This window comes from Plectropomus leopardus, chromosome 22 (assembly GCF_008729295.1).
Source record: "Plectropomus leopardus isolate mb chromosome 22, YSFRI_Pleo_2.0, whole genome shotgun sequence".
In the NCBI taxonomy this organism is placed as follows: Eukaryota; Metazoa; Chordata; class Actinopteri; order Perciformes; family Serranidae; genus Plectropomus; species Plectropomus leopardus.
In genome coordinates, this window is record NC_056484.1 from 11,270,123 (window position 1) to 11,282,484 (window position 12,362).

Sequence of the window (12,362 nt, forward strand, 5' to 3'; positions counted from 1 at the left end):
GATGTTTTAGTCTCCAGATTTTGCTGTGGCGTGAGTGCTCTTTATTTTCACACTACTCTTTGGTACAAGCAGGTGCAGACATGCAGGCAGCGACACAGAGGAGATACTTGACGCAAAGAAAGAGAGACTACACTGTAAGGCTCTGAGATAACATTATCTTCGAATAGAACAGCCAAATCTGATCCGTCAGATACAGCCTTTTTTAAAGGTAACAAAAAAGCACTACAAGTATGAAGGATTTATTTTTGAATTGGGGCTGAAATGTCCCTTTGAATGCCATGTTACTGTGTTGACTGTGTTGCGACATGTTGGTTTACAGAACGTCTAAAATCTCTCTCATCTGTCTCTCTCTCTCTCTTAGTTGGAGGCGGAGTTAGCGCTGTGCGAGAGGGAGGGGGCGGAGCTTCAGGAGTACGCCAACCAGGTCCTGCAGCAGATCGCTGACCGATGCCCCGACATTTTGGAACAAGTGGTCAACGCTCTGGAGGACAGCTGCTGACACATGAGTGCGCACACACACACACGGACAGAAACACAAAGAAGCTCACACACATTAGTTTGCACGCAGAGTCAGAAAGCAAGCAGACCGTGATCCCCGAGTAAAATCGCAGGATGAAGACCTTGTTTTCCACCTGCTCTTCACTCTCATTTTCACTGATGTAAAAAGGGGATCCACAAAAGAAAAAAAATCATCTTATCACAGAAAAATGTTCTTTCACCGTGTCTTTAGTCGCTGTCATTTCAAAGAAGCGGTGCCATCTGATGGAATAATTGTCAATTTTTTATTTCAAAGTGCTCTGTTGGCATGCAAGTTAATTGGAAATAGTTGATGTTTATGAGACGTTAAACACGATCTTCCTCCGACTCAGAAGGAGCCTCCACTGCACTCGCCATCTGTGACACTTCACAGCGGCCATCCTCTGTCCTTCCAGGCAATCAGCGGACTTGTAATTGTGACTTGATGTATTATATGAGGGAAAAAAATATTTTCAAACTGTATGAAAAGGGTGAAAGTGAGTCGATCTTGCCAGGTTTGTTTCTGATGCCAGACTTACACGCTGTTACCACATTCTTATTTGATTGGTTCAGACACAAAAGTGTGTTTATTTCAGCTGCCTTTGATTCTTTACATCATTTGCTGCTATCTTTTTAACTTTTAGTTTCTATTTTTTTCTCCATTTCTTGTTTTTTTCTGATGAAAACTTGCAGTTTCTTTCCGCAGTAATCTCTGGATAGTTGTGTATATTGTAAAGAGAGAACATTAATTAACAGAAACACAGCTTTCGTCAGGGGACGCTTTCATCTATTTTTCCCCCCATTATTGATGAAAGGCACAAAATCTCGCAATACTCCCTTTATTAAAACACAGCAGTGTAGATGTTTTGTGTTTCTTTTCAACCTAACAGTTCATGCTGAATTAGGTTGTGTTCAGACAATCCCTCACTTACCATTTTGTGACAATCCCTTTAGAGTTAACGTGGAGAAATCTTACTGAAACGTCTTTTTTTTCCTGGAGAGGTAGGGAATATAAAATAATTGCTATATATTTTTTTGCTTTTGGTAATATATACAAAACACTAATCTTGTTTAATTGAAAATATTGTCATGTTATTGGTTGGTATGTTACATAATGTGTCAGACTTCTCTCTTTTTTTGTGATTTGCAAGTAACCACAGATTTGTTCCGTAAGCAGGAGACTGTTACTGGGAACGTATATTGCACCTACACGAGGCTCTGTGTCCACCGGGAACGATTTCTCAGAACCAGTTTCTTGTTCTTGTTGTTTACAGTGGAAATGACACTCTGATGCATGTTTCCCACAGCGCTGACAGCCTTAGCATGATTTCAACGCCAACAGCACAGAGCACCAGTGGTCCAGATTGTTTCAACTTCAATCAAGCTCCTCAAACAGGTTTTTAAAAAATCTTATACTGTAGTGAGTGCTGCAGCCATGACTGGCCACGTGCAGCTGTTGAGCGCTGCTCTCTTAAAAAAAAAAACACCTGGTGGAGACAAAGCCTGGAGATGGGGATTTACGACGCACACTTAGATCTGATTTTAAACAATCAGAACGCAAATATGCTGTGTATTAGAAAAGCAGATGAGTTTCATTCCAAAATATTCCATGTGTCTGTTTTATGAGGAGAAATGATACCAGTTTGAAATTGCCAAAATCTTTAGTGATAATGAAGAGGCTCTTATTTTGGAATGAAACTCCCTCAGATATGAGCTCGTGTTGTAAATCCAGTATTTTGTTGTCTGTTTTATACTGATAATGTTTTGGAACGGTGACGACTCACTGTGACTTGGATTGAAAATGGGAATAAGAGAATGGAATAAAATATTGATTTATCTTTATCTTATTGTGAAAGGATTCTGTTTGTCATTTCATTGATCTCTGTGAAATGTTTCACAGGTGAGAGCAGTAGCAGTGATTCCCAACTTTGTTTTGACTTGGGACCCCTTAAAGGAACAGTTTACCTTTGAGCACCACAAGCCGAGTGTCATCTAGTTCTGTAATATTGGAGAGAAAGCAGACAGATATCTCCAACACTCTGCAAGTCACAACAAAACAGTCTAGAGAGATAAGAAGCACTGCAGGTAAGAGTTAAAATATGTGTTTTTCATTTAGGGGTGAGCTGTCCTCTTACAGCAATGTCCTCTTGTTGTACGTTTTGTGTGTGAACATGAGTTATAAGCAGTTTAACAAAGAGTAATTTTCCTTTCATATATTTTTACTTTTGAAGTAAGTTCATAGTCTGGAAGAGGTGAAAAAGCATTTCACAATAAAATACAAAAATGAAAAAAGAATGCCATATAAAGCACGAAAGTATAACCGTCTAGTGACTCCTACGATTAATCCTCAATCACATTCAGACAACTTTATTAATCCTGCCAAGGGCTATTTGTTCACAAACACCTTCACACAGTGGTGAGTGTTTGTTAGATATATCACAGAGGCAACGGCTGATTTGTTTGTGTCTTTTTTTTTGTCTTTTAGTTGCAGACTGGAGTGCAAATGATAAAGACAGACTTAAGAACATCTTCCTTTTGTTTCATTTCCTTACATTTTTTTCTGACCTGACCTGATCCTTCCCTTTTGCCTCCCTCATTCTCTCTATCTGCTTCTCTAAACTGCTTCTTATCTTGTCACTAGTGGTTTATTTTCCCATCCGCCCACAATAACGACATTATTCCACAGCCTAGGGCTTATCCTGTTCCAGTTCTTTACACACACACACACACACACACACACACACACACACACACTAACACACACACACAACACACACACACACACACACACACACACACACACACACACACACACACACACACACACACACACCAGCCACACCGTTACTCTTGTCTTAAATGTCCAACAACTCATCCAAAACTGCAGTGTCTAATAGCCTGGACCTAAATAAACCCAAAAAACATGCAAAGAAGGCAATGAGCAACAAAAATTACATGAAAATGAAAAAAATGTAACAGAAAGTTAAAAATGAAGAACATGAGCCAGAAGTAGTGCTTAAAAACTCTGATCATTCAGTATCATAATTTTTAATATGCATTTTTAATGATTATGAATTCAGTTTTCCCAAGCTTCTTTTGCAATTTGCAGAACATTTCTTACCAAGTTCCTTCGTCTTTTTCCATGTTTTTGAAAGAGAACGCACCAATATGCTCAGTCCTCAAAGATTTACTTGCGAAAAGCGTCTGAAAGCGGCACAAAAAGAGTGATGTCAGTCCATGTTTCTAAGTGTAAATAGTGTGAAAAGTTTTAACCTTGACCTGTTTTGTAACTTCAACAATTTTTTTTTACTAGAAAAGATGAAAAAGTTAGGATTTGTGCATGTGTGTGTGTTTTGAGGGTGAGCTGATACAGGAAAGTAACTGTGGAAACTTCCCTCACACACACTTCCTCACGGTTTGCATCCTGCATATGGCAGCAGCTCCGCGAAATGCGTTCACTCAACTAGAAAATCGGCTTTAACAGACCGACCCAGCTGGACTGACCTTGAACCTCGACCCCGGCTCGACCTCTGACTGGAAGAATTTTTAAGCCGAGCGAAAACATCATCAGACTATTAGAGGTCGCTCTGTTTCTCACACAATAAAACACATCAGAGGCAGATCGCTGACAGTCTGTAAATGTAACATATGTGTCCGTGTTTACCTTCACATATGGCAACGCTTTGCTCAGCGTGTCTGTATATACCTGGATTTGTGGAGGAGGATTCTGCTTTCTCCATCTACTGTCCTAATAAAAGCCAGTGGAGGGAGACAGAAGGGATGAACGGAGCGCGAAAGAGGAGGAGGAAGAGATACGCATGTATGACTGCCTGATTTATGTGAAGGAGAAACAGAGGGAGAGATGGATAGGAAAGAACTGAGACACAACCAGCAGAGCGCCAGACATCATTTCATCTTCTTGTCATGAAGTACGCAAACATATTTAAACACCAAAAAGATGTGTGGAAGAAGGACATGTGTTAAACGTGTTTTCACAAAACATAGCTTAAGACTAAGGCCTTTTTCACACGTACGTGGCAACTTTTTGAAGCTTTTTATACAGCGCTCCCACGGTTCTTTAAAAAAGTCTCAAAAGGCATTAAATCTATCTAAAAAAATAAAGCTTTATATGGTATTAAAATGTCTTTACGCAGTCTTTCAGAAGTTAAAGATGGCAAGACACAGTCAGTAGGATTTTTAGAAATAGTTTTTTCTGATGTTGCATTGTAAAAGCTCAAAATAATTAGTAACTGAAATATTAATAATAATCACAGAATGCCTATTGCATTAACATCACCAAAAAGTCATTTAGTATGTCCCAATAGATATAAGGCAAACTTCTTCCATATCTTACGTAATTTATGTCAGTTCATGATTCCTTTTTCTGCAATTTTGGCAACTGTAAAATGGGTCTTAAATTTTATTACGTGGCATTAAAAAGGTCTTAAAAAGTCTGAAATCCTACTTTCTTTCTGCTGCAGGAACCCTGCTGTGTGTTTTGGCTTTTCATCCACGTAAACTGCTTTTTAGGTCACTGAAAACAAAAAACTCTTTGTAAAACTCCATCCAGGGTGAATATATTTCATGAACTGTTTTCAGTACTGACATGTAGAGAGAGACAGCAGAGTGTGCCCTGTTATCTCCTTTGTGAGGCGTCGCAAATAATATAATAGATATTAGATAGTGATAATTCCTGCAATAGCAGATTTGATGGACTTTTTACATGTTTACATGAGGAACAGAAGTGTAAGAATACACTACAGAAGTCACAGTGTCACTGCAGCCAGGGGGTTTCTGATTGGCCACTTCTTTTTCCTTTTTTTGCCTTAAGGGTTACAGTTAGATCACTTGGGTCTGCGTGCTCTTGACAGCGCTTCAATTGTGGTTTTGCATTTTCATTTGACAGAGTCATTTTAATTTTTTTTTTTTTTTTAGAACGAAGGATAGAAAAACCCAATTTTCAAAAATATATGTGTATGTGTGGACCAGGCCCAAATTATATAGTAGATACTGCTGTCCCACGGTGGAAATTGAGGAGCTGGAAAACAAAACAAAACCAACCCTAAAAGCAAAAATACACAATAACGTATTGAATATTTGACAAAACATTTTGCTTGTTACTTTTGTGAAGTTTAATTTTTACATAGTCTTACCATTTCCTTTTTCAGTTTTGTTTGTATATAATATAAAAATGAAACATGCTACTATAACTTCTCTATAAATTTCCGTACTCGACTGTCTCGATAAATTATTATCAAGTGCTAACAAATAAAAATGTACAGGTTTCGATATGAAGACCAAAGCGAAAATGGGTAAGCCTACCTTTCTGTGCTGTGCAAACTATATGGATTTAGCTATGATATAAAACTTTAACATTACATAGCAAACACTGTACATTGGTTTTTCTTTATTTTGTTGGCCTTTTTCAAACATTACTCTTTGTTGCCATTCTGCCTGTAACGTTAGATCGAGTGACGTCTGACTGAAAACAACTTTATCTGCGACTGTGCGTAATGTTGATCAAATACTGATGTCCAAATTGAGTACTTGAGTTCTCAAGCAGTCATGCCCATCCCTAATATTGACAAGTTTCATAATCATAACTATGAATAGACCTACATTTAATCACAAAACAGAAAGTACATGAAACTACAGTATACTAGAGAACATTAGTGCACAATACTAACTGAATACTATTTGGAGACAGCACAAGTTTTAATAGTTTGGCACTTTTCTGTAAGTGGCAGCTTAACCGCTCATTGACCTGATGCAGTTAAAAAGCCATCGTGAGCTCATTATCACACACCAGCACATCTTTCTTTGCAGAGACTGAGCGTTGATAAGATCCTGCTGATACTGGTGATCCAAAACAAAAAAACACAGATGTCCTTGAGATAACATTTGAACATGTGTGTAGTTAAAAAAAAAACATTCTGCACACAGTCTTTCCATGTATACTGTATATGATGTGGACTATATCCCTTTGAGGTCCCCACTAAAAAAAAGACAATTTTATGTCCTTGGAGCTATAATAACAAAAATCTCTCTGTTTTTTTAATATTCCACATTTTATATATATATATATATATATAATTAATATAGACAGTTGAGATGGCCATTCATGGTAATGGTAAAACAGAAAGAAAAGAAAAAATCAAATTTACAGATCATTTACTGTTATAATGCTGGTAATGTCTTATATCAACATTTATCAATTTGTGGCTATAGAATAAGTACTTTGATGTATCATACTGATGTAATTTCTTTCATCAAATACATAATGGAATAACGTTAAATATATGGTATGAACAACAGTGAATGTTTATCCCTTTTTTATTTCATGAAAAATGTAAATTTATTATCTTAGCAGTGCTAGTTTTAACCATAAAAGGCCAACGCAATCATTTAGACAGTAAAAAAAATCTACATCTAAATCATACTTATAATTTTTTTCATTGTATATATAATGGATAACATTAAATGTATCATTTAACAACAATAAATTATCAGAAGTTAATTTATATCTTATAAAATAGTCCATTTTAATGTTATTAGCTTTGCTTCACTACCTTTACCATAAAAGGACAAAACAGCTGTTTGGTTGAGCGTGTTTTTTTTAAAAAAAATATTTTACCCATATCATATAGTTACATAAATGTGTTCAGTAAGACCTTTGAAACTATAACGTCAGATAAATATGCCAACCTTTGAACATCACGCCACACAGAGCCCTCATGTCTGGTGTGATTTTTCTGGTTATTGACTTCCTGTCGGAGGTGAACTGAAAGGGCAAACTATTTAAAGACAAAGCGACACCTAGTGGATTTTTTTCGAATAACAAATGTAAACCGAGTGGTAGAGATGGCTCAATCAGGTTGAATTCAACACATTTTTCTTGAACATACAGTGACTCAAAACTTACTCTACTAAACAACTGAGCAGGATGTTAAAGGGATCTACGGAGCGCTGAGACACACGAGAGACCGGGAGGAGAAATAAAAGTTGAGTGACTGCAGAGGAAGTGGGGAGGGCCTGCGTTGGCTTTGGGTAGATGTGGTTTCAATCATCACACACATCACATCACACATGACTGCAAAGAAAAAGAAGGAGAGGGTGACGGAGAGAAAGAGAAAACAGAGAGAGGAGAGGGAGACCAAAACAAACAGCGGCTCGACTTGAAACACACTCGCTCTCTGTTACATGTTGTCAAGCTTAATAATTAATGATTTCAGTTGTGGTTTGAAACTTGTTTTGTGACATTTACATTATTCTCTCTAATAAACGGTTTGTAGAGTAAATGAATTACTGGACTGTAGGTGGGATGAGTGGAGGGGAGAGGGAGGGAGCTGGCGAGATGGACGGGACAGAAGGAGGCAGTGAGCAGTAGGAAAAACTTTTGAGAGGAAATAAAAACAATGTGAGAGGAGTGGAGCTCCTAAAATAAGCTGTTAGCCACCGACAGTCCAAACATCCAGCAACACCGAGGACGTTTTCCTTATCTTCTTTTCCCCCTCCGTCTGTGCATTCCTGCGACTTTTATTGCTTTCAGAGAAGGTTTCTCCCCCGGCTGCCGTGTCCCAGCCACTGATAGGGACGGAGAGATTCAGGTTCACGTTGAGTTAGAAAAGGTTTCACAGGGTAAACACGAGCAAAGCTTGCAGAAACTCTTTTTGACAAATCAAAATTTGCCTTAGGATGGCAGAGCGGGCCAGGGTTGATTCCTCACAAAGCTTTTACCTACAGTTTTCATCCCGAGGTTTTGATAAAATAAGTGCAAAAACAAATTTCTCCTCGAAAAAAATCATGCAAACCTGGTTAACGAAACCTAGAGAAACATCACTTTTCTTGTGCTGTTTTCAGATGCCGCTAGAAGAAGAAAGTAAGGAAGTAAGAAAGTTCCAAGGATTGCAAGAAATTATTGGATTTAGAAAATTGTTATTTTAAAAAATCTAGAGAAAAACATACGAGGGGAAAAAAGGAAACACTATATTTGTAGTTATCATAGTTACATATTTGAAAATTACGTTAGAGAATTATTGAAATGTTTTAGTACTTTTTCTTTGTGTTGTTTTATGTTTATTTGTTTATTTTTACTAATTTCGTGCAATTTTGGTCTCAAAGGGTCCAACGTTGAGCAAAAAAAACTGCACAGGTGAGTTTTATTAAACTGATCAATTAGCTGATTTTTGGCATAAGTCATATTTTATTGTATTTTGGAAGCAATACACCCTATTGAGTTGGCAGCATTTATACAGACGATTAGCCACATGTGAAAAATAAATTTTTAAGTTCAGGATTTTAACTTTAACCTCAGAGCTTAAATACATTTTTTCACATGCAGCCCTAATGTGTTTCCACACATTTGAATCTGCAGCCACATGTGCAAAATTATTTTATGGGTAAAGGGCAAATTCATAACAATAGCTAGTAACTATCAAATGAAGTTAAATCTGAGGTGAAGTTTATTTATATTCATACTTGCCAGGATGGCCGAGTGGTCGGAGGCACTAAACTAAACTGTGCACTCTCTCCTAAGTAAGAGTTATGGGACTTTTGGTCTCCAAATTAAGCTGTAGGTTCAAATCCCACCCTGGACATAGAGTTCATCTGCAGGTTTCTCCATGATTACATGTTTCAGACTGAGTTAAACTGACAAATATTACTAATCGGCACTGAGTCAGCTACTCAGGTGAACTGCATCAAGCTTTTCATTAGAAATCTGACAGTCTTTAATCTGAGTTTACAGGCAAAATGACACAAAATATTAAAACATCTGCTGTAAACTCCAAACAGACCGCTTACCGCAGTTACACTCCACTTGCTTTGCTCTGGGGCCACTTTTACCTCATGAGGCTGAGCTCGTCACTGCAGCTCCATACACCCCCCCCCCCCCTACTCGCATTTTTCAGGATTTTAGGACGTTTCTTGGCTTTTAAGAAGTTTATAGGATTTTAGAACGTGTCTAGGATTTGAGCGCTTTTCTAGTAATTTAGGACAATTCTAGGATTTTAGGCCAACTTTAGGATTTTGGGACATTTCTAGTATTGTAGGACATTTCAAGGATTTTAGGATATTTCTAAGATTTTTGGACGTCTTGGATTTTAGGACGTTTCTAGTATTGTAGGATATTTCAAGGATTTTAGGATATTAGGGGCTTAGCTAGGACCTCTGTTGGGTGGGGCGGGGATCATGCACTTGTACTTTGTTTTGAAAAATAAGCTCTAATTTAATGTTGTTTTGTGCACTCTGGCACCTTATGCATACTCAAAGTACAAAAACAGTGTGAATCACTTTATTTTTATTGAGAATTAGAAAATGGTTGGGGGCCACCGCACCCTATCAGGGGCCAGATTTGGTTGACGAACAACAAGGTGAGTATAATTTATGTGACAATCAAGCTGTCAGGATGGCCGAGTGGTCTAAGGCGCCAGACTCAAGGTAAATACCTTCCTGCGATACAGATATGGGACTTCTGGTCTCCGAATGGAGGCGTGGGTTCGAATCCCACTTCTGACAGAGGTTTTATCCTCACGAGTTATCTGTGTATCCTGGTTTCTTGTGCTGTTTTCAAATGCCCGCTACATGTAAAAACACCTGAAACCTGAGCAAACTGGTTCTGTTTCTTTCAAAAACATGGGAAGAAATTAGCCACTGAAGAAGAAAGTAAGGAAGTAAGAAATGTTCCATGTATTGCAAGAAATTATTGGATTTAGAAAATTACTATTTAAAAAAATCTAGAGAAAAACATACGAGGGAAAAAGGGAAACACTATATTTATAATTATCATAATTACATATTTAAAATTACGTTAGAGAATTATTGAAATGTTTTAGTACTTTTTCTTTATGTTGTTTTTATGTTTATTTATTTATTTTTACTAATTTCGTGCAATTTTGGTCTCAAAGGGTCCAATGTTGAGCAAACTGCACAGGTGAGTTTTATTAAACTGACAGTTCTAGGATTTTGGGGACATTTCTTAGATTTTAGGACATTTCTAAGATTTTTGGACGTCTTGGATTTTAGGACGTTTCTAGTATTGTAGGATATTTCAAGGATTTTAGGATATTAGGGGCTTAGCTAGGACCTCTGTTGGGTGGGGCGGGGATCATGCACTTGTACTTTGTTTTGAAAAATAAGCTCTAATTTAATGTTGTTTTGTGCACTCTGGCACCTTATGCATACTCAAAGTACAAAAACAGTGTGAATCACTTTATTTTTATTGAGAATTTTTTATTGAGAAAATGGTTGGGCGCCACAGCACCCTATCAGGGGCCAGGTTTGGTTGAGGAACAACAACGTGAGTATAATTTATATGACAATCAAGCTGTTCAGGATGGCCGAGTGGTCTAAGGCGCCAGACTCAAGGTAAATACCTTCCCGAGAGTCAGATATGGGACTTCTGGTCTCCGAATGGAGGCGTGGGTTCGAATCCCACTTCTGACAGAGGTTTTATCCTCACGAGTTATCCGCGTATCCTGGTTGAGAGACTCACATGTGTCCTCTTGTGTTTCAGCGTAAAACTCTCTCTCTCTCTGTCTTCCTCTTTCTCCGCCGGTGGGCAGAGCAGCTCCCACATCAGAGCAGACTGCTCACACTCACAAACAGGCAACTTCTTTTGTTTCAGTGCGCGCGCTCGCTCTGTCTCAAACTTCTCTCTCGTGTTTCTAGATAAAAAAAAAGTTAGGAGAGCACCCTCCTCCCTCCTCCCTCCTCCTCCTCCCCCTCCCTCCCTGCGTGCGTAATTAGCTGGAGAGCGTTTGGAAACTTGTGATGGCAGTGAAGAAATCTCACTTTATTTCTGACACCTGTTGCCGAGGACACCGCGCGCACAGCAGCACACATCGGGGAGCGCGTGCCACTCATTTCTGACTCGATCTCCACATTTCTGCGTGACAACTTGGGACTTTTTGGGGGACTGACAGGTCCAAGGAACCGCCGGAGGCTGTGTTACGTGCACATAAACCGACTTTTGGGACTTTGCTGCGATACTTCTACGTGAAGGTGATCGAGAATTGAAAGGAATGACGTTTAATGTGTCCAAAAAGTGACACTTGGAAGATTTAGTAGGTACATGACACAGTGGGAGCTCTGCCCGACGGGGTTTCCCTCGAGATAAAAACACCGACCTGTGTGTAGCTTCCTAGCCGGACTGAGAGGCACACTTTTCGGACTGGAGCGCTTCAAATGGTCGGAGGAGAAACTTTTCCTGGAGAGCTGAGCAACAACTGAACAGGTAGGAACTACATACATTTGATTCAGTAATTTTGAAAGAGAAGTTTTTGAACGATACAAGATAATTGTAGCTTAATTACACACTCCGCAGAAGCACTCAAATCATGTTGTGGAGGTCTGTAATGGGGATTTAAGAAGTGTAATTTTCCGCCTGCCAAAGCTTTGTCTGTGATGCATCAAACCTTTTATTTTCCGTCAGTTTTGGGGGTCTGTCATCTTTGACGTGACAATTGTGAGAAGTTTCATAAGTTTGCAGGGCTTGTTGGATTTAAACAGATCTGAACTTCACTATTTTGAGTCACTTTGCAGTGAACACACACATATCAGAGGTCAGTGTGAAAAAAGTTTGTTTTAAACTTGCTCCAATGGGTTGTGGACTTCGCTGCATTTGAACTTTTTGTCTCCACAATGTTTCCGCTGTCACAGTCTTCTTACAGAATGGGCTTATTTCATGACTTTGGCTCCCATATGACAGTGGTGAAGTGCAGTGTGTTTGTGCATATATATGTGTATGTGTGTGTGTGTGTGAGATCTGCCAACCCCATCGGCCTAAATGAAGGCAGCTCTCTTGCTTTGCGGTGCAGACCAGGACTATTTTGGTCGAAATGTTGCAC

General features: G+C 38.7%; 2 protein-coding genes and 2 non-coding genes across 7 annotated transcripts in view; all 4 read left to right on the plus strand.

Moving 5' to 3' along the window:
* Positions 1-2,358, plus strand: part of LOC121961587 (ELKS/Rab6-interacting/CAST family member 1-like) — a 155,864-nt gene extending 153,506 nt beyond the window's left edge. For all 4 annotated transcript variants that reach the window (XM_042511643.1, XM_042511644.1, XM_042511645.1 and 1 more), the window contains one exon: positions 362-2,358. In XM_042511643.1, coding sequence (XP_042367577.1) covers positions 362-499 — 138 coding nt within the window. In that variant the 3' untranslated portion in view covers positions 500-2,358. The remainder of the gene's footprint in view (positions 1-361) is intronic.
* A 7,558-nt stretch (positions 2,359-9,916) lies between these two features.
* On the plus strand, positions 9,917-10,032 carry trnal-caa. Its single transcript has 2 exons — positions 9,917-9,954; positions 9,987-10,032. It is a non-coding gene; the product is annotated as a tRNA-Leu (tRNA).
* An 810-nt stretch (positions 10,033-10,842) lies between these two features.
* Positions 10,843-10,959, plus strand: trnal-caa. Its single transcript has 2 exons — positions 10,843-10,881; positions 10,914-10,959. It is a non-coding gene; the product is annotated as a tRNA-Leu (tRNA).
* Positions 10,960-11,118: 159 nt separating this feature from the next.
* wnt5b (wingless-type MMTV integration site family, member 5b) overlaps positions 11,119-12,362 on the plus strand; it is a 121,473-nt gene continuing 120,229 nt past the window's right edge. The window contains exon 1 of the mRNA XM_042511047.1: positions 11,119-11,749. The gene's annotated coding sequence lies outside the window, so the exon portion shown is untranslated. The remainder of the gene's footprint in view (positions 11,750-12,362) is intronic.